Source organism: Electrophorus electricus, chromosome 11 (assembly GCF_041902795.1).
Source record: "Electrophorus electricus isolate QZ-2024a chromosome 11, ASM4190279v1, whole genome shotgun sequence".
Lineage (NCBI taxonomy): Eukaryota > Metazoa > Chordata > Actinopteri > Gymnotiformes > Gymnotidae > Electrophorus > Electrophorus electricus.
In genome coordinates this window covers 10,297,501-10,322,273 of record NC_137507.1, presented here as the reverse complement: position 1 = coordinate 10,322,273, position 24,773 = coordinate 10,297,501, and the positions used below count along the sequence as shown (strand labels likewise).

Below are 24,773 nucleotides of genomic sequence, written 5' to 3'. Positions count from 1 at the left end.
ACATTCTACAGTGACAAATCAGAGGATGCATGTTTGACTTACTCCATAAAGAACGTCAGCGCGGATGAACAGAACTCCACCTCCCGTCTCTAGAGGCGTCTGACTGAGGAGAGTGTGGTGAGAAAGTCACCAGCATACAGGAGACAGCTTTAATGCCACCTGCGCAGAGCTGATCTAAACACTGATTAATACTGTATCTGACAGACAAACACACAGCTAGTTTGGGTAAGGATACGGATTTAGAAAGACACTGGTTTATCACTCAAAGCACTAGTTTATCACTCAAAATAAACTAAATTGAATAGAAAAACATCCAAAGACTTATATTTTAATAGCCTAAAGTGAGAAAGATGACGCTTGGTTTTCAGTTATTTGAAAGGAAGCATATAATAATGAAATTATGACTGCAAAAATAGTAAAACAGTAGATAATTTAATAAAGACTTTAGAATATGTTTTATTACAATTCAATGTAAAAGTTTTAAAAACTTTTATATAGATAATGATAAGATGTGACAAAATCATTTTGCCGTATAACTGTAATACATATTTCATCTACAAGATGGCAGAAGAGGATTATGAATTTTATAATCACGGTGGTGAAACAGATATTTTATTCTACTGACAGAAAAAAGAGAGAAAAATTCGCCCTCACTAAAAACATAAGAAATGCTCTATTCTTCAATGGGCAGTTTTTTTTTAAGTAAACCAAGAGAGAAAGAGAACAAGTGATACTGGCACAGAGTATTATTGTATTCTAAAAGGATTTTGAATACAGCTCTTTCAAAATGCATCAAAGACTAAATACACACTTTTTTCTATCAGATAAGACTTGTATTTATAACCCTGTTATAACCCTGTCCAGAGTATCTGAAACTTGCACCATTCTGGCTTGTTCCCAAATCACAGACCGTGTGCAGCCTGGACCAGGCTACACACATGAGAAGACAGTGGCAGAAGGGCTAGGGGCACATTATAGCCTCGACTTTTGTCTCAAGTTATCAGCTGACTAGAAATTTATGTTCAGTGAAATATACCTTAGAGTTTATGAATCACAACTGATACAAATGCGTTTGTTTGTTTATTTGTGCATGTAGTGGTAACATGAACATAAACTTGTTATACCAAAGGAATAATAAAGGCCAACAAACATGTAAACATTCAACCACAGAACACATGCACACAGAGACGTAAACAGTTTTACACACATAATCACAAAAGTACTTCCCATTTTACTGGGTCGTCAATGTCCAGTTCATTGCAGTTCAACTTTATGAAACTGCCGTTCTATCTTTGTTCTTTTTTTCTTCGGCCCTCTTATGGTCTACTAAGGTACTGCAGCACTTGAGTGTCCTGCTGCTCTACAGCAGTTCAGGCTCTGAGCTGTACGGAGAGTGTCTGAGTGAGATCCCACATCTCTTCAGCTATCCTGCAGAAGATCATAAGAGCCACTGGCAACCATCTGCTGCTCGTCATCCTTCTGTAACACAGTCCAGTGTTAGAACCGGGCAGCACAAAGTTTTGTTCCGTTTCAGTCTGTAACTGTAATTATGCATAACTGTAATCTGTAACTGTAATTCTTTTAATTACCTCATCTGCTGGGAGGTGGGGGTCAGTGGGGGCAGGTGTGGACTCATACGTGGGGTTGGAGATGTACGGGGCTGATCCAGAAGGGCTGCTGTCTTCATTCTCATCTTCCTGAAAGCCAAACACACATACTTGCATACTGCATATACACACTATAACAGTCTAATTCATTTTCCTTTTATTAAATCTTTCTTCACATGTTTGGATTAATTTTTCTGTTTGCATATTAAAAACATGTTGCTATCTTGTGACGCACCGTGTCCACACTAACCTTGAAGTAGTGGAACTGGAAAGGCTTGGATTGCTGGGTGTAGAAATGGTAGGCCACAAATGCTCCAGCCACGATAAGGATGACGAGTAACAGAACGCCGATGCCCATCCCTGCCTTGTGGGCGGGGTGGAAGGAAGGGGCCGGAGGGGGTGGAGCTTTCAGTGGTCCATGCAGCACATGGATGATCCCATTGGATGCAAAAATGTCAGATTCGATAATGTAACGGTCATTGACATATCCAGAGGAAGCCTGGAGGCAGAAAGGATCTGTTAAACTTTGTTGGTAATTATTTGCATCCACTAACACAGTTTTCAGGAGACATTGTGCATGCCTGATTTAGACTTGAAGTAAATGTAATTGTTTAGAACATCCACTAGCTATAATGCAGCTTAAAGGAGGTAAATGTTTACCAGTGTCTGGGGGCTCTGCAGGCTAGGAACCCCTTTCACACTGAGTGTATGTCCCAGATGTGTTCGAACATGGCTGACGTTAATGAGAGCTTGCAGCACCAGAGCTCTCCCATCCAGCAGGTGGTGCTCTAAATCCCTGTAGGACAGTGTCTATTCCAGAGAGAGGGGGAGTGTGAAACACCTTTAATCTTGACTCATGAAGAATGCAGACATCTGTGTGGTATGGAGAGGACCAAGCTACCTCGTTCTCATAGAGACCGTCATTATCAGGCACAAACAGGGTGGACTGGGTGGTTATGTTGCTGAGACGCCTCACAAACTCTTGACCTGATGCTGAAGTTCTGGAGCAATTCAAGATTTGCTGGGGATGGGAACAATTTATGAGACCAGTCAGTGTCAGTTATTGGGGAACATCAGAGCCAAATCTTGTGGAAATAGTCTGATATGAGTGCATCTGATATCAGTGCATCAATGTACACAGCATAGAATGCTAGTCCTTAAGAACTACTCTGATAAAACCAGAAGTAATATGTTCTGGTAACAACAAACTGGCTGTAATGCAGTTTACTCAGGAGTGTTTTCTTTAATACTCCAGGGATTCTGTTTGGAAAGTGCAGAACATGTTTTTCATGCAGCTTGTAAGCTGTTATACTCACTGACAGAAAGTTGGAAAAGTTGGGCTTGGAGGAGAGAACCTGTAGCAGGTTTCCAGTGCAAGTGTATCCATCACCAATGTAGCCCATCTTACACTCACATTTCACATCTGGTAAAAGAATAATATTAACAAATAAATAAACATGCACACACACACACACACACACACACACACACACACACACACACACACACACACACACACACACCCACACACCATCTATATTTAACAGCATGGATTGTTGTATTAAATGCAAACTTGAGGCTCAGTATAGTTTGGCATGAAGTTGGAATTAAGGTTTAAGGTTGGTGTTATAGTTAAATATTGGGATTATGGTTTGAGGCTGAGGTTATGGTTTGAGTTTGGAGTCATAGTTGAACTATGGGGTTTAACATGTTTAACATGTTTTATGTTTGTCATACACCGTCATAAGCTGCATGGTCTTACCCTTTGGCCGGTAGCAGAACGTGTCCCAGGTCCTGCTCAGGTCAGTTTGTTTGCCGTAGTCCACGATGCCCACGTGACCAAAGCCACATTTGAGGTGGGAATAGCTCATGGGATAGGCCACGCGCTCCTGCTCGAGCCATCCGGCAGAACACAGACTGTACCCAGCCTGCGTGGCCCACAGATAGGACGTCAAACATACTGCACAGCCATCTCTATCTCTTGCTCAGATGCTCAGTGTGCCTACTTGCATCTACACCCACCTGCTGAGCGTAGGACAGTTGTGTGTATGTAGCAATAGTGCCTCCCTCCTGCTTGCAGGCCTCCTGCGCCTGTGTGTAGTTGAGTTTGTACACTCCCAGTGGAGAACGGTAGTGGAAGACCCCAACGGTCTTATCTGAGGTAAAGCAGATAAAGTGTAGATTACACATTTAGCCTCAACCATACAATTTCACCCTGATGGCCAAGAAATAAACAATTATCCAAACAGTTACTTATATTTCACTCAAATAGAGAAACAATGTGAGAACTTTCATTCTTGCAGGGTTTCCCTAATACAAACCAAAGAAAGTTGATATTCTGAACAAACAGTAATACAGACAGTATTTTATTACAAAACAAATATGGTGGACAATGACTGGGAAACCTGGAGAGGAGTGACTGGGAGGAATGTTCTGCCCAATCTGAAGCAAGAGGTGGGATGTTATTTGACTTCTGTACTATCCATGATTGGTGTACAACAAAGACAAAGTCTGAACACAAGGCTGCTCATAAGTGTACATATTATCAGAGCACCTTGGGCCAAAGGTCAGTGATTAACTTTGTGGTTGTGTCATCTGACCTGAGGCCATGTTTTGAACACTCATGTGGAGAGGTGTGTAGCTGTCAATAGATCACAATCTGGTGCTGAGTTGGATCAGATGGCAGGGAACATTCTCGGTCAGACCTGGTAGCCCCAAACATATAGTGAGGGTCTGCTTGGAAACACCTTCCCAAATGATTTGAAGAGAGCTTCTTGTACTTTCTGGAGTAATTGGGGACACTGAGTATGGGTGGACCCTGTTCAAAATCTCCATTGTGGAAGCAGGTTCATTGTGGCTAAATCTTTTTCAGTGCCTGGTATAGCGTCAACCCAAAAACCCGGTTATGGACTTTAACAGTGAGTGACACCATTAAGCAGAAAAGGAGGCAAGTTGAAGGACATGGTGATCTCCTGGGAAAGAGTGGCACACTCCCTCTGGGCGAGAACCTGACCCCAAGTGGAGGAGTTTAAGTAACTGAGGTCACAAGTGTTGGCAAGAGGAATTGTGATATCAACCATAGGATAAGTTCAGCAATTTCTGTAATGTGGTCGCTGTGGCAGACTGTAGCTGTGAAGAGGGAGCTGAGCTATAAATTCAAGTTCTCAATTTACTATTTCCCAACCATAACCTGCTCATGAACTTTGGAGGAGCGTAAAGCAGAGCAGGCAGTTGAAGTGGTTCAGGCATCTGATAAGGATGCTATGTGGTCACCTCCTGCCGTAGGTATACCAGACATGGCCAACAGGGAGGAGGACTATGGGTAGACCGAGGACATTCTGGAGGGACTACGTCTCCAAGCTGGCCTGGGGAAGACTGGGGATCCCCCAGGAGAAGCTGGAAGAAGAAACCAGACACCTGGGCTTCTTTGCACATCCTACTACTCCTGTGACCATGAAATGGACTACATGTAGAACAGGATTGCAGAAAAGGTGTACAGTGCTACTGTCCAATCACATGTATGTATGTTAGGACATTCCAGTTACACAGAGAGAGGCTGAAACTCTCACCCTGGTAGTGCAGGTCAGTGCACTGAGCGTCAGAGTGACACTGGCCGTTATCCTGCATGCAGCGATTCACTGGAAGCACCTTCAGCTCACACTCCAGACCATCACCAATGTAGTTAGGCTTACACTCACACTTCTTCTTATTCTGGGGTTTTACAAACACACACACACACACACACACACACACACACACACACACACACACAGCATATAAAAAATATACATATATAGAGGAAGGTGTAGGTGTAGAGGAAGAGAAGCCTGCTCACTGCTCCAGTCATTGTACAGATGGCATGCTCGTGACAGCCTCCGTTATCATCCGTAACACAGGGGTCCACCGGCGAGCAGACATGGCCGTCTCCAGAGTAGCCCGTCAAGCAGGTGCAGTTCACCTTCTCGTCCTTCTGGGAGCAGTTGGCGTTCTTCGAGCAGCCTCCATTCCAGAACCCGCACAGGTCAGCCACTGGAGGCAGGGGAAAGAGATTGGAGAATGGTTTCAAGTGAGCCATCATCTCCGCTGGTCCGATATGTCTGTTGAAAGAGAGGTCAAGCTTTTCTCGATCGCATCTCATTTCCTACACAGACCAAAGACTAAGGGAGCACAAGCCACTACTTCTGTCTGTCAGGTTGTTCCTTTCTGGAGAAGTAGTTGCATTGAAGGAGTGGTTATAGGAGGATGAGAGCTGAGGCCAGACTGGAGAAGTGTAGTGTTTACCTGTGCAGGTGAGCCCGTCTCCCTCGTAAAATGGTTTACAAACACAGGAGTTGTTCTTGGCACACACCGCCTTTGCATGGCAAGCAGGGACGCACACAGGGCTGTCGACTACGGCATCAGAAAGGCAGCGAGGGTTTCAGCACAGATACAAGGAACATTCACATCCCCCATGCTGTACAAACAATGTGGAGATGTGGTGGGTGTGTGCCGTACCCAGCTTGTGTTCACACTGTGGACCAGTCCAGCCCTCATCACAGAAGCAGGAACCTGTACCGTCTGGACTCTCATCACATGATCCATGTTCAGAACAGTTACAGGCTGTGGGGACAGGAAGTGAGGGGGAGAAAAAACATTCAATAGAATTTCCACTTCCTCCACTCCACCTGAAAAAGCTTTTCATGGATATGATTATGGCACAGTGCTTGTGTCATTCATGTGTGGAAAGCTGAATGTATAATGAAACTGTCTCATACTAGCAAAAAGTCTAGTAAGATGCATACATAAATTCACATGCTGTAGTTCACTATTCAGCTTTGCAAACACTTTTCAACTAGATTATTACATGTTCAGTAGAGAATGTGACCTTTGCACTCTGGTCCAAAGTGGCCATCTATGCATAATTCACAGGCCACTCCCTGGTACCCAGGAAAACATATGCAGGTGCCGTTGCCTAGGTGATCCCCATCACACTGTCCATGGTTACTACAGGGGGATCTTGGTCCTCCAGGACAGGCTGGAGAACAGGTTGCAGTGAGAATATCACACACACAATGCCACCATCACTTTCACTGTTATTATGCAAAAGCAACAATGTCTAAGAACCCAGAAGGGCCCAAATATAGCTGCCATTAACAACATGATTAGTGAGTTGTAGTAAAATGTGCATGAAGTCTGGACTACTGTACCGAGACAATCCCTGCCGTAGTAACCTGAGCAGCACTTGGGCTTCCATATGACCATGGTGCACACAGACTGACATCCAGCATTCACAGATGAGAAGCGTCTGGGTAGGTCGCACCTCTGTATAGACTGCATTCCAAAAACATGTTAAAATAAAATGTAACATATAGAAATGATTAGCCTTAAGGTAACTACAGGAACATACTCAAATGAGAGATCTTAATGGAAAAATATATATAAAACAAATGTAATATCTTTCACATAGTGTTTGTATGAGTTGGATGAAGCATTTTTGATTTTTTGGAAAGGTAGTCATTTATGTGTACATAGTGAAATGGGCATGGATTTGTGATTAGAGAAAACATACCTTTGGTTTACTTATTGAAGGGCAATCAGATGACACTGTAACAGCACAATATCTGCAAGGCATCTACCACAGGAAAAGAAACCATTTATATAATCTATATATAATACAAAATGAGAGTGCAGCATAGTTAAGAAACATTTTTAAAATAGGAAGTATGTAATTTATATAATTTGCATATAATATGCATGCTGCATATCAGTAGAGGATTTTGTCAGCATAGATCGGAATTATGTGGAACTTACTGTGATGTCTACAGTGTCCTTCTGATCACAGCGCCCCCCAAGGCTGGGAGGTGTTAACAAGCAGTCAATACCATAAACCAAGCCTCCATTGAACTTTAGGTTCCTCTTTACAATCCGACAACTTTTGTCACTGATGTACAGTTCACCCTAAAAAGTGAATGATATCAATAATATTAAGTATGGTAAAGTAGCCAACTTAACTTTAGAAATAACATTCAATCCTTTTCAGCATGGCTTGTTTAAGATGAAGGGCCCAATTTCACACACAGCACAACACTGAACTACAGATTGGAAAGTGCTCTCTGTTCCCTGATTGGTCCTTGCTCTCCTGAAGCTCCTCTCCTGAGTCCAAGACTTTTCCATCACTCACTATTTGGTCCTCTCCGACGCAGCTCACAGAGATGTCAGAACCCTGAAGGGTCTTCATTGAACTGAAATGAATCATTTCTGCAGACTGCATCTAAAAAAGACACATACAAAATCATTGCATATATACCCAGGATTATAAAGGCACAAGCTTCAGTTTCCTCTATGGCTGGAACTTCCATCAGAAACACAATGCACAGCAGGCATGTGGAGCTCTAAACAGTGACGTAGGTCCTCCTGAGCTCTGTCTGAACTGGGTCCAGCCTGCTACCATCTGCACTGAATGAACTTACTGCCTTACCTTCATATCATGGAGGACATGGTACTCTAGGTACTCCTTCAGCTGGGCGCGGTTCTGCAGGCCGAACAGGAAGTCCTTCTGCTCCTGAGGCAGGGCAGCCATGGTGGAGTCGGTGGGGAGGAAGAGCGTGACAGGCTGATGGAGGCGGTCCTGTACCCGCTCCATCACCTCCGTGTCCTGGCAACAACAGACCAAGTCACAAAAGTGTGGAGTGTTTTCTGCAGCGCAGAAGCCAGCAACACTTTTTTTGAAGGTTTTGCTTTGGGTGGTCCATTTACATGGTTGAACGCTCAAAATAAAATTTATTCCAGAACCATTTGATAAAAACAAACCATAAAAACAAAACAAGCAAACAAAGCAAGCAAACAAATACAAATGAACTTGACTCCCAACTTTGACTTGTAGCTTTCATCACACTCTCATCCATACTGCCGTGTGTATGGTACAATACAGGGACAACTTCTGAACAGATCATACCATGCAATTCTAGTACATCTAAACCTTTACTGACACAACTATGTCATGTACAACTCTATCCACACCTTGTATTTGAACGTAATCCATATATTCTATAATAGAAATGTGTACATCTGTATATTTCACAGCTTATATATTTATACCTTCTGGAAACACAGCATAAAGGGTGTATGTTAATGTGTATATATTCTGTATTTAATGTGTATACATTGTCTACTTACAGACTGTGGGGGACTATCTACTCAAGCTTTTCACTCACTTTCACATCTGTGCTAAAGTGACAACAAAAAAAGTGATTTGATTTGATTTTACTTGTACGCACCTCCAACAGTTTGAAAAATGTCTTGAAGCCGTGTTCATTTGCTACATCTTTGAGGTCAGGCTGCCAGAAATAAATGGTGAAATAAAGTCCAGGTAAGAGGTCATTTGGTGTTTTTGAATAAATCTCTAAGTGCACTCCCTGTACAGCTGGTGTTGTTTGTTATGTTTGGGAACATGTGGAATCTAAACTTCATTCCTGTGCTCTCAGTAGTTTAAAGTGACTTAATCTAACAGTGGAAGTTAAATTTCCTCTGAAGCTACTTCTGTAAAAGAGGCAATAACAGGTGCTGAGGTCAGGGGTTTGCTATGTGAAAGCTCATTTCTTCAAAGTTTTTTTTAAAATAAATAATAACAAAATAATTCTTAGCATCATTTGATAGATGAGGAAACCTGGATTTATTCACACCATTAACATTAGATCAAGAGATTTGTCTGACAAAGTTGGTCAAAAGAGGCAAAACCTTCAAGGGTATTTACTTTGCTGCATGATAATATCACTGAACTAGTGGTTTGCATCTTCCATACGCAAGACAGTCTCAAGATAAATGCCGACACCTACGAGGCTGGCAGACTTATTCATTCCATTCAGCTTCTGGAAGCTGGGGGGGATGAGAACCGTGTCGATCTCGTGGAAAATCCCGTTGTTGCTCTCTTGATCGCTGTACACCACTTTGGCCTTGTTATTGATATATATCGAGCCCTGCACACAAAGCACAGTTTATAGATCTCAGTAGGACTGCAGGGAGTGAAGTGGCTCTTTTGTGTTGAGGTCAGCACGCCTACCTCCGAGTAGGAGATGGTGAGCGTTTCCCCGCTGAGCGTGGTGAGGTTACGGGGTTGCATCAGGTCCTCCGGCATCAGGATACGGCATGACACGATGTGGTACAGGACCAGCGCTGCATTGCTCTCTTTATTCTCTGGCTTCTGGTACTGGGAAGTGATGCAGGATTATGATGTGACCGAGAGGACTGTTGGTCCAGTCATTCAACATGCACACTGGGCAGTTTCATAAAACACTTGGACTTACTTCTGCCTTTTTAAGTGCCTTATTGTTAGGAGCAAACACAGTGTATGGACCACGTCCTTGTAGGAAATAAGCATCAGACCACTGAAAGCATAAACATATGCTGATTATTTCCTGCCTGCATTAACTAATATTTTGTAACACAGGGTTCAAGAAAACAGAAAAATAATGATTAAAAAACACATCAATAATACAATTCAAATGAATGACAGACTCACTAACACACTGTAGAAGAAACTTGTCAGCTCTCTGTTTCGGAGCTCCTGAAGGCACAATGGGAGACACATTTAAGTTAGTGAAAATGAGACGGCAGAGAGTTTGTGTGTGTGTGAGTGAGAGAGAGAGAGAGAGAGAGAGAGAGAGAGAGAGAGAGAGAGAGAGAGAGAGAGAGAGAGAGAGAGCGAGAGAGAGAGAGAGCGCGAGAGAGAGAGAGAGCGCGAGAGAGTCAGAGAGCGAGAGAGAGAGAGAGAGAGAGAGAGAGAGAGAGAGAGAGAGAGAGAGAGCGCGCAAGAGAGAGAGAGAGAGAGAGAGAGAGAGCGCTCCTTGGCTCTCACCTGCATGACGTTACTTTTGCAGGTCATCCCATCTCCCATGTAGTCCTTGCGACAGGTGCAGTTCCTCTCCCCTGGTCCTTTCATCATACAGATGGCTTGCTTGTGGCAGCCTCCATTTTTCTGACAAGGATCAGATGAATAGATTACAGCTATTCACATTCATTTATTACGTTAGGGCTCAGTGCAGTCACACATGCCAAACCCTGTGATGCCAGATTACATGCATACACCAGCTACTTTAGGTGAAGGCAAAACAAGGCAAGTTTATGTGTACAGCACTTTTCATACACAGTGCCAATTCAAAGCGCATCAGACAAACACACAAAAATAGTGAATGAAATAAAATGATGAAATAATAAAATTGTTTTTCATCCCGAGATCTATAACCTCAGGAAGCTTTTTTGAAAAATAGTTACATCTGATTTACACAGCAATAACTAATAAATGAAAATAAAAGATGAACAATATATAATGATAAAATAAAGTGCTGCAGATATAAATTAATACAGAGAGCTCAATTATGACCAGTAACACTTTTAACCTCAATTTAAAAAGATTTGGGCCACATCTAAATTCATCTTGGAGTTATCAGTCATGTATAAAAATAAAAAAAAATGAATGCTGCTTCTCCGTGTTTGGTTTAAATTCTGGGCTCCACATTCTGGGCCTTGTATCCTTGGATCTCAGAGACCTACTGGGTTTTTACTCCTTGAGCAAGTGATCAAAATATATACTAGTCAACTGGTATTAGTCAACCTGGTTGGAGATAAAATCACACAAAAGTGTCCAAGGTCTTGTTGGAACATTAAGCCTTTCTTAATACCCTTATAGTTTCTTAATATTCATTTGATATGGCCAGTAAAGGTCAGTCCTGGGTCTATTAGATCTCCAAGAACTTTCTAAGGCTGAGATTTCTTACTACATTTTTAGATCCCTAGATTCACGATGGGGAACAATTTAGAGATTCTCTGCTCTGTTGTCAAATATCATAACCTCTGTTTTGTCTTTATTTACTTTCAGGAAATTCTGTCATTCAGTTATTTATGTGCTACAAACAGAGACAGAGTGTCTATTAGGATAATCATCCAGTGAGAGAACTAAGTGTATATGTGTGTGTCATCTGCATAACATTGATAGGAAATCTTATTGTGTTGTAGAACTGGCCTAATCGGAGCATGTATAGCTTAAATAAAAGTGGACCAAGAACAGATCCCTGGGGATTCCACATTACAGCTGTCTTCATTACTACCTATCTGGACAAAGGGAACTCCAGACTTCTTAATATGATCCAGAACCCTTTAGGAGAGGTCCTAAAATATCAGTTAGTTAGTTGATCGCCACTTTAAGGTAGAAACGGCCAGTGCACAGTTAGAGACTGAATATCTGGTTGCTGTACATAGCTTATGTTGGCCATCATTAAACTCTTGATTAATGGTATGATTTACAAGGCTGCAGCTGACTGGTTAATTTTGGTCGATGGATCTCAGTTCCACATGTAAAAACCCCAGCAACACTCCTGTGCATGATAACACTCTGTACCTAATCTCTAGTGAGTGTAAGTACAAGATAGGCTGCTGAGTGCATTTTACAGGCAAATGGGTTTTGCTGTGCTGGGCTCATAGTCCAGAGGCTTTCTTACCTTGTAACACAAATTGATAGGATTACACTGCTGTCCATTTCCAGAGTAGCCTGCTTTGCACACACATGCTGTCTGAAAGCATAGTGAACAGTGCTTTTATTTCTTCACTTAATTTTTGCGATTGAAGTCAAATTCAGGTATTTAAAACCAACTGGGTTGCAGCCTCCATTACTGAGAATCAGAACCTGGTTCATAAGTTAAGTTTGTTACATAAGTTAATATTAGTTTTAGAAGTATTAGTATTAATAATAGTAGTAGTATTAGTATTAATAGAAGTACTAGTAGTAGCATTAGTTTTAGTATTATAATAAGTATTAGTAGTAGTAGTAGTAGTAGCAGTAGTAGTAATAGTAGTCATAGTTGTTGTTGTTGTGAATCTACTAAAAAGCAATACTCTAGCATTCTGTCAGGATCTCCTCTGTCTTTTGTGTCTTTGGTGTTGGCACCTCTCGAGTCTTTCTGCCTAACCATACACCTCCTGCTTTGGTTGGCTTCTTGCTCCTCCTGGGAGGTGTTCTTTACTCCTCCTCTAAGTAGTCCTCTTTAGCTGTCCATTCCCTTGGCTGCTCGTATACTCCCCTGTTGTATTTGGTGTTAAGCTTTAAGTCTTATGTTCACTCTCTCAAGTGTTCTTAGCCTGTAATGCTCTGCTTGTTAGATTGCTTAATGGCAGGGTTTTGATTGTTTTGTGCTGCCCTTACGACCCCTAGGTTACACATATGAAAACCAAGCACAGATGCACATGCGCATGCACATGGTCGGGAAACCAACCTTGTTTGGGCCTGTGTGTACACAGTCTGCATAGGCACTGCACCTTCCACTACCGTCCAGACATGGATTGATTGCTGGAGAATCAGAGGGCCAAAGTCATCAACATGACGCACAAAGGAATGGACAGTACACTGGCCCCAATAGCACATTACAGTGCCCAAACACACACACACACACACACACACACACACACACACACACACACACACACACACACACACACACACACGCACATGCACACACACACACACACACACACACACACATGCACACTCAAGCATGCACACAAACATGCACACTCAAGAAACATCACAACTGAAATTGAGACATGTCAGACTTACACACACACACTTTTCCATCCCCTGCATAACCTGGGTTACACACACACTTCCTGCGTCCTGGGATAGTTATCTTACACACAGCGCTGGAGGAGCATCCGCCATTATCCTTCGCGCAAGCGTTCACCGCTGAGGAAACACATACCCACACACAAATACAAACAGAGCCGAGTCTCAAACTTCACTTTGTAACGTGGCAGGGGGCAAATCTTTAAACCACTACCTACCTGTACAGTATGTACCGTTGCCCTGGTAACCAGCTGCACATCTACAGTAATATGAATTATCTGCTACGTTCAGTAGACAACTGAAAACCACACACACATTCAAACAAAGTTATAACAAAATACGCACATTTTAAGACAAATATAAAGGTATATTAGAGGTCCCAGAAAGAGGAGTATGAGCATGAGATGTTTCAGAGAGTGAGAGGAGTCAGAGAGAAGAGGGGCTGAGAGTGAGAGGGATCAGGGAGTGAGAGGGATCAGGGAGTGAGAGGGGGCTGAGAGTGAGAGGGTCTCACTTACTTTGCACTGGTGTGGCACGTCCCTTTACATGAGTCTGTGGTTATGGCTGAAATAAAACACGGAGCTAAGTTTCTTTTCTCATCACAAAAAAGAAATTAAATTTGTGTGTGTGTGTGTGTGTGTGTGTGTGTGTGTGTGTGTGTGTGTAATTCCTCACCTATAGAGCAGAGTATTCCTCTCCATCCAACGTCACATTCACAGGTGCCATCCCCCTCCTGACCATCATTACAGTGACCATTCACACACTTACAGTCTGCAGTGAGAGGAAAAGAGAGAAAAAGGGAAAAAGGGAACAAATACGACTGAGAGAAATATGTGGAGGTTTAACAAGCTTTTACCCGTAGTGTATTGGGAACTTACATTGTTGTACATTACAAAGGTACGTTACAAAGGTAGATTCCACGGCGGAATACCTTGGTCACAGTGGATGCCGTACTTTCCTGTCTGGCAGGACTCGCAGGCTGTGCCGTTAAAGCCAGGGTTGCACCGACACGCTCCTGTACCATTAATACCGTCCACACACACACCGTTACCAAAACAGGGCTGGCCTTCTGGCCCTGGACAGCTCTCACAGTTAAGACCATAAAAGCCCTCGCAACACTTCCTTACCTACAGAGAGGGAGAGAGAGAAAACAAGAGAGGGAACCTCCCTCCAATCAAAACTTAATGATGACAAAATAACAGTAAAATCACATCAGTGTTAAAACATACTCAATCCAACATGTGCAAAATTCAGCACCATCATTTAAACAACTTACAGAAGAAAGGAATTTAAAAATCTCACGTACGATGGTCCGTTTTTGACAGGAAGCCTCACAGCCAATGAACATCCCGTGTTTCCTCCTGCTATATGCACATTTGGTCCTTTTTATGGACTTTGGGCAAAAAAAAAAGGACAAAATCAGGACATGTCAGTCTGCTCCATTTAAATGTTCATTTTACCCAGAAACCCAGCTGAGACTGAAGTCTTATTAACAATACAGTGACACCAATAAAAACAAAATTATATGAACAAGAACATAATATTGAATTCAATGCAAAAATGTAAAAATGGAAATTTAATTGTAAAAACAGTAAATGTAATGTAAATGTAAAAATACCATTAGCCACATCTATGAAACACAGCCACACTCCCAAATGAGCACTGAATAGATTTAAAAAGCTAAACTAATGTTTGGTTAAACTGACTAGATTATGGTTGTAAACGGTGGCACATAAAGTAATTAATGCGTGTGTTTTAGATGAATAGCTTGTTTTAGAGATGTGCCATTGATTTTACCGTGAATACTTGCTGGGTTCCAGGGGGACAACGGCTCTCGGTTGGGTGAAAGCAGTCCATGCACTGCCCCTGCATACAGTGTTATTCCAGAAGATCACAAACTCATGCCTGACAAACAGCTCAGCAAAGTGGGTCTGCCCTGTTGCCTGTGAAGGTGTTCGGCGGGTGAGAGAGTCTGGGAGAGCTGTGCACAGCAGAGGGAATCACCTGGACGATCTTGGTGGACGCTGTGTCACAGCGGTTCCTGGGCACCTTCAGTACAGCAGACACTTCATGGATGACCCCCTTAGAAGTCAAAATGTCCGTAGCAGTCACCAGAGCCTTATTCACCCACCACTGAGAAGGACAGACAGAAAGAGAGAGAGAGATTTATTAAGTGTGTGGCTCTCGATGCTCTCTTTGTATGAAAGGGTTTGACTGTTCCTCACTCACTAGCGTTACTGTGGGAAGACGGAGACATGTTTGTGTGGGTCTGTGAGTGTCTGTCTGCATGTCTGTGAGCATTTAGGCTCCATTTTCCACAACTGACTGGGAACAGAGTAGCTGTTCTCATGTGTACTGGGTGGTTTAACGCACATCTCTCCTACATCCCATATGTTCCTATGATTTCCCCGTTCACAAGGGTAAGGAGTCGACCTACGTTACTGTCTTTGCAGAAAATGCCTATCTGATAGGAGAAACCCAGCATGGTGTCTTTGTACAGGCCATCCTGCAGGTCCGCCTGCCTCAGGGTGTCACCCAGCACAATATGGTAACGCGTCACATTCAGGTCCTAATTTGGAGAAATCACACACTATCACATATATACAAACACCAAACATGTGTGTGTGTTTGTGTGTGTGTGTACAGTACCAATGAGCTTTCACCAGTGTTCTTCAGATATTCAGTAATAGCACTGTCCGTAGGTGCGAACAATGTAAAACCAGAGGCGCTCTCCATTTCCTCAGTCAAGTTGAATTTCTAAAGCACCAGAAAAGCTCAATTTAATCATGTTAATGATGCTTACACCATAAAAGCTAAGGAGAGACAATCATATCCTTCCCTGTGAGAGACTGGCAGTATGACAGACCTACAAGAAGAGCATTAGGGGATACCCACAAGAAGCATGTCCCTGAAGAGAGAGAACTGTGGTCTCTGGTTCAGCACCTCAAGTAAACCTTCGCTCAGCTTACGATCAGAGATGAGAACCTGGCAAAGAAACACCAGTCTATCATTTCCACTACATAACAGTACGAGGATTCCACTGCATTTTGAGGTGTTTTTTTAACACTTGCTGTGTCGATCAGGTGAATGAATCCATTCTTGGCAACAATGTCTCCTGATACAATTTTAGCTCCAGCCACTCTGGTGGTCTAATGAAGAATACAGAATATACCCAGTGAGAAAATCCCCTTCATTACAGCCTTTTTTAAAATAAAATTGCTTGGAATGTGTAGGTGTTGGTGTGTGTGTGTGTGTGTGTGTGTGTGTGTGTGTGTGTGTGTGTGTGTGTGTGTGAGTGACTATAAAGATAGAATGATAGAATCCCCACAGTCTTTTTACCTCATTGGTCCAGGAAACAGGAAGTGTCTTTTTCAAAAGGGAAACTAGTTCTGGAGAAGGTGAACTCCGGAGCTCAGCCAAAGCAAAGAACCCAGAAACCATGTGACTCCTGAGGACAGATTGAACACACCAATTATGAGCAACCATTAAGAGTCATTAAATATCATATGACATTCCACTGCATTTCATGACTGACCACTGTTGATTTTACACCAAGAGCAACTGTGTATGCAACCCAAAGAGATGTGGCAAGGTGACAGATTACACTAGTGCAGATTACACTGTGATAGTGAACTCACTTGACCAGACTTGGAAGGTTGCTGACGGCCAGCCAGTAATCCCGGTCGTCTTTGCTCAGGGTGCCGATGGCTTGTTCCGATGGCACAAATAGAGTCATGTTCTGGCCTTCGGTCAGCATGTCCTTGAGGTCTGCTCGCTGCAGCCCATTCCAGAGGAGACACTCAGAACACCCGTAATAATTCCCCACAGAGCACACATATTACCCTTTACCTCTGATATACACTTTGCCTCAGTCCTTCAAAGATCAGTTCCAAAAAGTGACTTAGGAACATATTAATTATTAACACAATCTGCATAAAAAAATGTTTTTATCAATAATTTAGATAGACTTTATATCTTAATTCTCAAAAAAGTACAGACTGAAACTTACAGTCAACCACGTATTGAATTCACTCAGATCAGGATTGTTTTCCACTTCCTTTAGAAGAAAATGTAAATAATCCTGTTAATGTGAGGATATTCATGTTTCTCAGTGTTCAGGTGTTCATATTCAGTGTGATTAAATTCTGTGAAGTCTAACATATGGCAGAGCATTATCTAAAATCACTGAAATACTAATAAACCGTGTAGTATTCTGCTGTCATACCTGTGCCAAGGTTCCATAGCAGATGCTCCCATCTCCTGAATAACCCATCTGACATACACACTCAAACCTCCCTTGATTCCCATACAAGCAAGAAGCCTGGAGGAATAATGTGATCATTTAACTCCCACAGTAATGGTATGACCATCTCATGTAATGGTGTAATGCTATTATGATGTTAACTCATCTGAAAGTGTGTGTGTGTGTGTGTGTGTGTGTGTGTGTGTGTGTGTGTGTGTGTGTGTGTGTGTGTGTGTGTGTGTGTGTCACACTAACATGCTGATGACATCCTCCAATTTGATCTACACACTGATTGATAGCCTCACAATCTTTCCCATTGCCACGGTAATTCTTCTTGCACATACAGTAATTCTGGAAAAAAATAGAAAGAATGACTGACAAGCTCAGCAAACACAGAGGCTGAATGAATGTCTGGATGGATGGATGTATGGAACAATGGAGATGTACAAAGGACTGATGTAGAGTAGGCAAAAGTGGCTCTAAGGCAACATCCACAACACAATATGCTGTGCAAGTGCCCTTAGTCTAGAGTCTGTGCTGGACTGAGTGTCTGGGTTAAGCAGCAGCCCGTCTCACCTGTCCTGGGCCTACGTGGACGCATGACGCGTTGGGATGGCACCCGCCTCTAGAGGGCTCCACACAGTTATTGACAGGCTGGCATTCATCTCCATCCTCTTTCCACCCCTTCAGACACTCACACCTGCGGGTGCCTGGTCCAGTTTTTATACACCTAGCCTGAGAGAGAGAGAACAAAGACATTCAGAAACACACACACGCACACACATGTGCGCGCGGACCAACACACACAAATGCATTCTTGACCTACGTTGTTACTGCAGCCTCCGTTGGGAGGTGAAGTACACGGGTCGCTCTCCACACACAGGAATCCATTCCCTTTGAAACCCAGCTTACACACACACCTTGAACAAAGATACACAAGTAAAATGAAACACACCTCTCCCTGACTGGAAAAATTTGTTCCTTCACGTCTTCATACCATATGATGAAGTGAATAAAAAAAAACAGCCTTACTTCTAGCTTAACCGAAACCAAACCTATTACAACCCTTGACTAAAAGAAGAAAATAACTACTTGCCTTTAAACATTGCTACCAAGTCCCAAGGTGGAGCTTTCCCTCCTGCTTCTCCAACCACTCAAGTCGGTTAACGGTAGTGTAAGGGTGGGGTTAAGGGCAGATTAAGGACGGGGCAAAGGCGAGGCACTCACATGAGCTCTCCTTCGCTGTAGACACAGTCGGCATGGGCGTGGCACGGCTGCTTGGGCCCGCAGGGCTGGGTGTGCTTATCACAGAGCTGCCCAGAGAAACCTGGCTTGCAGGAGCCTGACTTACACGTGCCGTGGGCTTCTGGGCGGTTGTCACACATGCCCTGCACACACCCGCAGGCTGGGGTACAGGAAAGAGAGGTGAAGGGAGATTACTGAAGCTCTTATGACAGTCGAGGCTGACAAAGATGGATCTTATCTATGGATATGGGAGGGTACTCCGTTGCTTCTGGAGTCGCACTTTGGTCACAGGATGGGCCGTACTTGTTGGGGTCAGCACAGTACTGGCAACGGGACCCTTTGAAGTTGGGCTCACACTGACAAGTGCCATTGCCATCTATACCCTCGAAGCACTGAAACAAAGGGAGAGTTGTGAAGTTGGGTGTGCGTGTGCGTGTATGCGTGTGTGTGTGTGTGTGTGTGTGTGTGTGTGTGTGTGTGTGTGTGTGTGTGTGTGTACCATGCCATGAGAGGAGCAGGGGGCAGTGAATCCACCTGGGCAAGGGGAACAGTCTGATCCAAAAAAGCCTTTACAGCATTGTGGGGTCTTCACAACATGGAGAAAGAGAGACATCATCTCCTACTTCAGCTTCAGTTTTAATACAAAACACCCAAAATGCTGTATAAAGTATAATGTACAAATCTACTCTGCTCTTAAGTAATTAGTGTCAGGACTCGGGGGTAAACATATCTACCGGAGGTTTACTTTATGACAGTGTAACTTTGTGCCCTGAGTATATGTAAGTATGTTAGATCGAACTACTGCGTTGGCGGGATTTTCTCCTATTATAAATTAAACAAAGAAGTTGGCATGTTGAATCTGTGGAGGTAAAGCCTAATAATGAACCCAGTCTCACCAGTCCCAGAAACTTTGGGTTATTGTATTGTATTGTATTATTGTTGAAACTGACATTTCGATTACCAGCTCCTATAAGGCTGGTGCAATGCTTGCTAGAGCAGATCTGGAACACACGAAGTGATTGGTGTTGGTTCTCATACTCACAGTACGGTTCTCACTGCAATACAGGCTGCAGCCCAGAACAGGAATATTCAGGCCTAGAGACTTTTTCATGTACACACAGCCCCTGGAAAACGTGTTCTTAACACAAGAGCCACAAGGGAGAGAAACGTAGATATACACAGATAATTTAGATATGCACCTTGAGATAGACACTAAAAACCTCAAACACAATCAACCTTAAACTCTTTTCTATCACTCAGACAAACATGCAGCTATAATGATTACTAGGTATTTGTAAATCTTCTGTAAACCTGTTAATGATAAAATGTTTTGAATTATATGACTTCAGTCGGCGTACAATAATAAAAGTTATGAAGAAGGCATCTTCTTACCATTGAGACACCTGTTGGACAGGTGGACCTGGTGACTGATGAACAGCTCACACAAAGACCCTGGAGACAAAAGACAAAATGGTCTTCCATTGAAGCTCTCACTCCAACAAGCAAAAGTAGCTTTTTTTCTTAGATGACGTGGGATTCTGCAGATTTAAATCAAACGTAACTTCTAGATGCATGGCCAAAACTCACCTTATATTTAACATTTTCAGTAACGTCACACCGATGAGGGAGGATGGGTTCTATGGTGGGCGGGATTAGAATCCCATCCAGCGAATAGAGACGTCCATTCTTTGCCTCAACATCTGTCTCAACCACTGCTACCCCGTTGATCAAAATTTGACCCTGATTATGAGCAGAAACCATATTGGGAAATGTCCATCCAACACAAACACTACTTACATACCTAAACATGAATGAGAATCAGCCAGAGACTTTATGACCGAATAATAAATGGGAATAACTGACATGCCACAGTGTACCAGACCACATTCCTATTTGAACAACTGTAAATGCAGCTAGAGGTGGTCAGCATGTGTGTGTTTGTTGACTGACTCCTTCTCATACATTTTAGCAATGCCAACATTTCCTGGTGAAGTGTTACATGAAATGAAGTGTGAAAATTCTTGAGTACTCACAACAAGGGTGACATTAAATGCTAGAACTTGATTAGCCATGGACACAGTCTGCGCACTTGAGATGATGTAGCTAACACTCAGCTGATTTCAATGCAAGAAAATAAGACATGAGTGTAATTACAGAAAAAGACGTTTGGTAGCATCATGTGTAAAGTTTCAATATGCTATGCAGAAGGGACACCACATTCCTACTACATTGTCCAAGCAGAAACACTCACCTGAGCAGAGGAAACAATATGGTTTCTCATCAGTTCCAGTAGTTTTGAATTGCCCTTCAGAGATGAAAGGAACAGAAATATAAAGGGAAAGATCAACTTGTTTCCAGTTAAGTGATGCTAAATATAAAATACTGCAGAAATTCTGCAGTGCAGACCCACCTCATCAGACACAAGGTAGTCTAGGTAACCGTCCTTCAGTAAAGAAAAGGCGGTGTTTGTTGGAGCAAACACTGTGTAGGGACCTGCCTCGTCCAAAATAGCCACCATGTTGGTTTTCTGATGCAAAGAGACAGACTTAGAGTTTCATACATGCGCATTTACTGCATATGTAGACATTTCTCACAATTCTCCGATACCTCAAGAAGAGACTTAAATTGGGAGAACTTTCCATTGTCAGAAAGAATCTTCATCAGGTTTTCCTGAATTCAAAAAGCAAATTATAAAAAAAGAGTTTTATTTTACTTAATAACTCAGAAAGAGGGATTTCCTGATTTACGTCAGTATTATTAAAAGCATCAGGCTTGTCTGAAGAACACACCTGACTGTCACTTATAACAGTAGGAGGGACCGTGTCCATCATTTTATCAGTGATGTGGATCACTCCATTCGAAGCAATAATATTGGATTCCAGAAGCAGGCCTTTCCTACGGCTGCCATGGATACGGACTTTAACCTGCTCAGACTTAGGAAAGAAGGAAAGAGAGAAAGAAAGAGAGAAAGAGACAGTGAGAGACAGTGAGAGACAGTGAGACAGTTAGAGAGTGCTATAATATCCCATTTTTGTTCTCCCTCTATCTCTCCCTCCCTCACACACACACTCACACACTCACACACACACACTCACACACTCACACACACACACACACACACACTCACACTCACACACTCACACACACTCACACTCACACACACTCACACACACTCACACACACTCACACACACTCACACACACACACTCACACTCACACACTCACACACACACACACACACTCACACACACACACACACACACACACACACACACACACACACACACACACACACACACTCACACACTCACACACACTCCTCTACCTCAGTTACTGATTCAGCAGTTTTCCCTGTCAGCGTGTAATAGAGTATTCCATTCTTCAGAGTGTCAGAGTTCATTTCCACGGCGACCATGTGCAACTTGACGAGGTATCGGGCCTTCGCCTCATCTGCCATCAGAGTTTTCACCTGCAGCAGCAGAACAGTACGATGCACATGGGTGTGTGTGTGTGTGTGTGTGTGTGTGTAGCATGGATGTGTTTTGCACTTTTTTATCATTTACACTACTACTTCAAAAGTTTGGGTTCCCATATTTATGCAACTTTATGCAATGTAGGTCTAAATAATGTATGTAGATATGTCATTCTAAACTATCATTTAGTATTTTAGTGAACTAAAGGTCATTAACTATTGAATAATTCATTAAATTGAATTTAATGCAATTTCTCCTGAAATAATCTGCCTCAAGATTTGATCATTGCTTTCTACCCCTTTGTGAAGTATTCTGGATATTAATTTTATTATTAACTCTCTCCATACATGTCTATGAAGCATTTTGGAGTCATCTGCACAATTCTATATAATTCTGGACAAAACTATTTGTGTATTTATGTGCTTCCTAAAAGTTATTTGAAAATTCATGAATTTTTAAATTCTAGTATCACATTATAATAATTTAATGTACATATCCACAAAAAGGTGGATTATTGAGAACACTGATGCAGTGATTCCAAAGTTTTGAACAGTAGTGTATATGTAATTTTATGATTGATGGTCTGTATGACTGAACTCACAGATGTTGATTTGAAAGCTTTGTTGCTTGGTACAAAAACAGTGAACGGTCCACGTGACGTCAGAGGCCAGGACATGACTGCTTCTGTAATACCAACAAGGCACAGCAGAACGTGTGTGACTCTCTGAGCTCTAAGTCAAGCACAGCTCTTTCTGGACCTTAGACCTTCTGTAAATTATATGACCAACCAACCGAATTTCACTAAAAGCCATGCTAGCATTGGACAGCCAGTGTCACTCACCACGCAGATCAATCGCATTGAGCAGGTGACATGTCACTCACCAAACAGACTGATGGCGCTGGACAGCTGACCCACCCACCGGCCTCCAGGTTCTGAGTTCAGATCTTGCAGTCTCTGCATTATATTGCCAAAGCAGATTTTTCCATTGCCAAGGAACCCCTCCAGACATGTACACCTGTCAGGGAGGAAAGGAAGTATGTATTTTCTGTGTGTGTGTGTGTGTGTGTGTGTGTGTGTGTGTGTGTGTGTGTGTGTGTGTGTGTGTGTGTGTGTGTTAATTCTAATTAACCTAGCAAATCTTTTTTAAACCACAGTGTAGTAACCTGCTAGCTAGTATGCGGCTGGTTATGTTTTCACCTGACGGTAGCAGATGGTCTAGAAATTCAGTGTTTCACCCTCCACTATTGTGTCTTCCTGTTTTGTGTTTTCCTTTTTCATTGAACTTGAATACTTTAATAACTTTTTTATAACTTGAATCTTTAATAATTTCTCAATAATATTTTAGAAAATAATGGGGTATTCTTGGGTATAAGGTCCAATAAGGTCTGCATTAAAAAGGTTTAGACATCATTGACTTAATTGCACAGAAATTCTGGTTAATATGCACAAAGAGACATTAATGCCTTTATCGCCCCTCACAGATAAAAGTCATCAAGCAAACCTACTCCACTGTTCCTGGTGCCACTGTTCTACAGTGGGCATTCTTATGGCAGGAATCTGGCTTACACGCATCCTTCAGACTGCAGCTCACCCCCATAACCAACTTCTCAAATCCTTCCAGACATTCACAGTGAGCCTGTTGAGGAATTCAATAATAGCCTGGGGGGTTAAGGAGTGACACAGCTACAAGTTTATAAGCATAGATTCTAAACCCTGGCTCTACTTAGAGATTATTTACAAGAAAGTACTGAAATTAAAGAAAAATACAGGAGTGCACACACACACACACACACACACACACACACACCTTTCCAGGGCCATCGTACACACATCCAGTGGAATTGCTGAGACAGCCTCCGAAGTTTGTCTGGCAGGGGTCTACAGGCATGCAAACAAGGCCGTCTCCCTGATAGCCCTCGGCACACGTGCACGAGTGCTGATTTGGTCCTGTGTGCACACACACTGCGTGCTCATGGCACACTTTCCTCAGACATGGGTTAATCGCTGAAAACAACAATGACAAACATGATAATGATTACAACTGTCCTAACAGGACAAACATGCCTTTGCACATGTTACATGTAAAGTTACACATAATGTCCCAATTTAAATGACATCACATCCAATGCCTGAAACAAAAATAGCATTAAACCAGTCAGACGATTTTTCAAAAGAATGAAGGCAGCTGGCTTGATCACATTTTGGTTTTGGAGCCTTATAAAAAGTCATTTGAATAACACACTGATAACCAAATTTGTCAGCATAGAAAAGGAAAAGAAGAAAGTGCTCAGATTAGGGATTTCAGCTCTTCCTGACAACAGTACCAGAGCAAAAGCTGTATAAAAAGTGCTCTGCTCTGTTCTGATGGAAATGAAAGAGCAGGTCCCAGGAAGTCCATCAAACAGGTACTCACATGTGCACTGGACGCCGTTACCAAAGAAACCGGGTTTGCATTTGCACACCAGTTTTCCAGAGGAAATGTCTTCAAAACAGAGTGCATTCTGCTCACAGCGCAACACAGCACAATTGGGAAGCTCTGTGAGAACACACACACACACACACACACACACACAAGCTACATACAGGTGAAGACATTGCAAAAGACTTTCTGCAT

At 42.6% G+C, this 24,773-nt stretch overlaps 1 protein-coding gene across 4 annotated transcripts in view; it reads right to left on the bottom strand.

Moving 5' to 3' along the window:
- Positions 1-1,067: 1,067 nt before the first annotated feature.
- stab2 (stabilin 2) overlaps positions 1,068-24,773 on the bottom strand; it is a 29,382-nt gene continuing 5,676 nt past the window's right edge. For 2 of the 4 annotated variants that reach the window (XM_035527961.2, XM_035527962.2), the window contains 62 exons: positions 24,573-24,695; positions 23,967-24,163; positions 23,665-23,795; positions 23,041-23,174; positions 22,760-22,842; positions 22,011-22,154; positions 21,475-21,618; positions 21,293-21,355; positions 21,096-21,212; positions 20,937-20,990; positions 20,719-20,799; positions 20,273-20,425; positions 20,078-20,137; positions 19,728-19,823; positions 19,185-19,271; positions 18,966-19,077; positions 18,668-18,845; positions 18,267-18,360; positions 18,017-18,175; positions 17,696-17,791; positions 17,423-17,518; positions 17,207-17,254; positions 16,836-16,972; positions 16,537-16,645; positions 16,269-16,346; positions 16,093-16,182; positions 15,847-15,954; positions 15,635-15,766; positions 15,202-15,330; positions 14,995-15,063; positions 14,504-14,590; positions 14,129-14,324; positions 13,873-13,968; positions 13,716-13,761; positions 13,416-13,495; positions 13,192-13,317; positions 12,851-12,924; positions 12,080-12,151; positions 10,441-10,560; positions 10,105-10,149; positions 9,890-9,970; positions 9,646-9,792; positions 9,422-9,562; positions 8,864-8,923; positions 8,065-8,241; positions 7,768-7,857; positions 7,398-7,544; positions 7,156-7,218; positions 6,794-6,917; positions 6,472-6,621; positions 6,102-6,206; positions 5,889-5,996; positions 5,443-5,636; positions 5,177-5,318; positions 3,630-3,763; positions 3,370-3,535; positions 2,924-3,030; positions 2,509-2,628; positions 2,268-2,417; positions 1,858-2,106; positions 1,590-1,697; positions 1,068-1,479 (listed from right to left, as the gene is read on the bottom strand). In XM_035527961.2, coding sequence (XP_035383854.2) covers positions 1,420-1,479; positions 1,590-1,697; positions 1,858-2,106; positions 2,268-2,417; positions 2,509-2,628; positions 2,924-3,030; positions 3,370-3,535; positions 3,630-3,763; positions 5,177-5,318; positions 5,443-5,636; positions 5,889-5,996; positions 6,102-6,206; positions 6,472-6,621; positions 6,794-6,917; positions 7,156-7,218; positions 7,398-7,544; positions 7,768-7,857; positions 8,065-8,241; positions 8,864-8,923; positions 9,422-9,562; positions 9,646-9,792; positions 9,890-9,970; positions 10,105-10,149; positions 10,441-10,560; positions 12,080-12,151; positions 12,851-12,924; positions 13,192-13,317; positions 13,416-13,495; positions 13,716-13,761; positions 13,873-13,968; positions 14,129-14,324; positions 14,504-14,590; positions 14,995-15,063; positions 15,202-15,330; positions 15,635-15,766; positions 15,847-15,954; positions 16,093-16,182; positions 16,269-16,346; positions 16,537-16,645; positions 16,836-16,972; positions 17,207-17,254; positions 17,423-17,518; positions 17,696-17,791; positions 18,017-18,175; positions 18,267-18,360; positions 18,668-18,845; positions 18,966-19,077; positions 19,185-19,271; positions 19,728-19,823; positions 20,078-20,137; positions 20,273-20,425; positions 20,719-20,799; positions 20,937-20,990; positions 21,096-21,212; positions 21,293-21,355; positions 21,475-21,618; positions 22,011-22,154; positions 22,760-22,842; positions 23,041-23,174; positions 23,665-23,795; positions 23,967-24,163; positions 24,573-24,695 — 7,067 coding nt within the window. In that variant the 3' untranslated portion in view covers positions 1,068-1,419. Of the gene's footprint in view, positions 1,480-1,589; positions 1,698-1,857; positions 2,107-2,267; positions 2,418-2,508; positions 2,629-2,923; positions 3,031-3,369; positions 3,536-3,629; positions 3,764-5,176; positions 5,319-5,442; positions 5,637-5,888; positions 5,997-6,101; positions 6,207-6,471; positions 6,622-6,793; positions 6,918-7,155; positions 7,219-7,397; positions 7,545-7,767; positions 7,858-8,064; positions 8,242-8,863; positions 8,924-9,421; positions 9,563-9,645; positions 9,793-9,889; positions 9,971-10,104; positions 10,150-10,440; positions 10,561-12,079; positions 12,152-12,850; positions 12,925-13,191; positions 13,318-13,415; positions 13,496-13,715; positions 13,762-13,872; positions 13,969-14,128; positions 14,325-14,503; positions 14,591-14,994; positions 15,064-15,201; positions 15,331-15,634; positions 15,767-15,846; positions 15,955-16,092; positions 16,183-16,268; positions 16,347-16,536; positions 16,646-16,835; positions 16,973-17,206; positions 17,255-17,422; positions 17,519-17,695; positions 17,792-18,016; positions 18,176-18,266; positions 18,361-18,667; positions 18,846-18,965; positions 19,078-19,184; positions 19,272-19,727; positions 19,824-20,077; positions 20,138-20,272; positions 20,426-20,718; positions 20,800-20,936; positions 20,991-21,095; positions 21,213-21,292; positions 21,356-21,474; positions 21,619-22,010; positions 22,155-22,759; positions 22,843-23,040; positions 23,175-23,664; positions 23,796-23,966; positions 24,164-24,572; positions 24,696-24,773 lie in introns of those variants that run through there. The other 2 variants (XM_081723241.1, XM_081723242.1) reach the window with 2 other exon arrangements.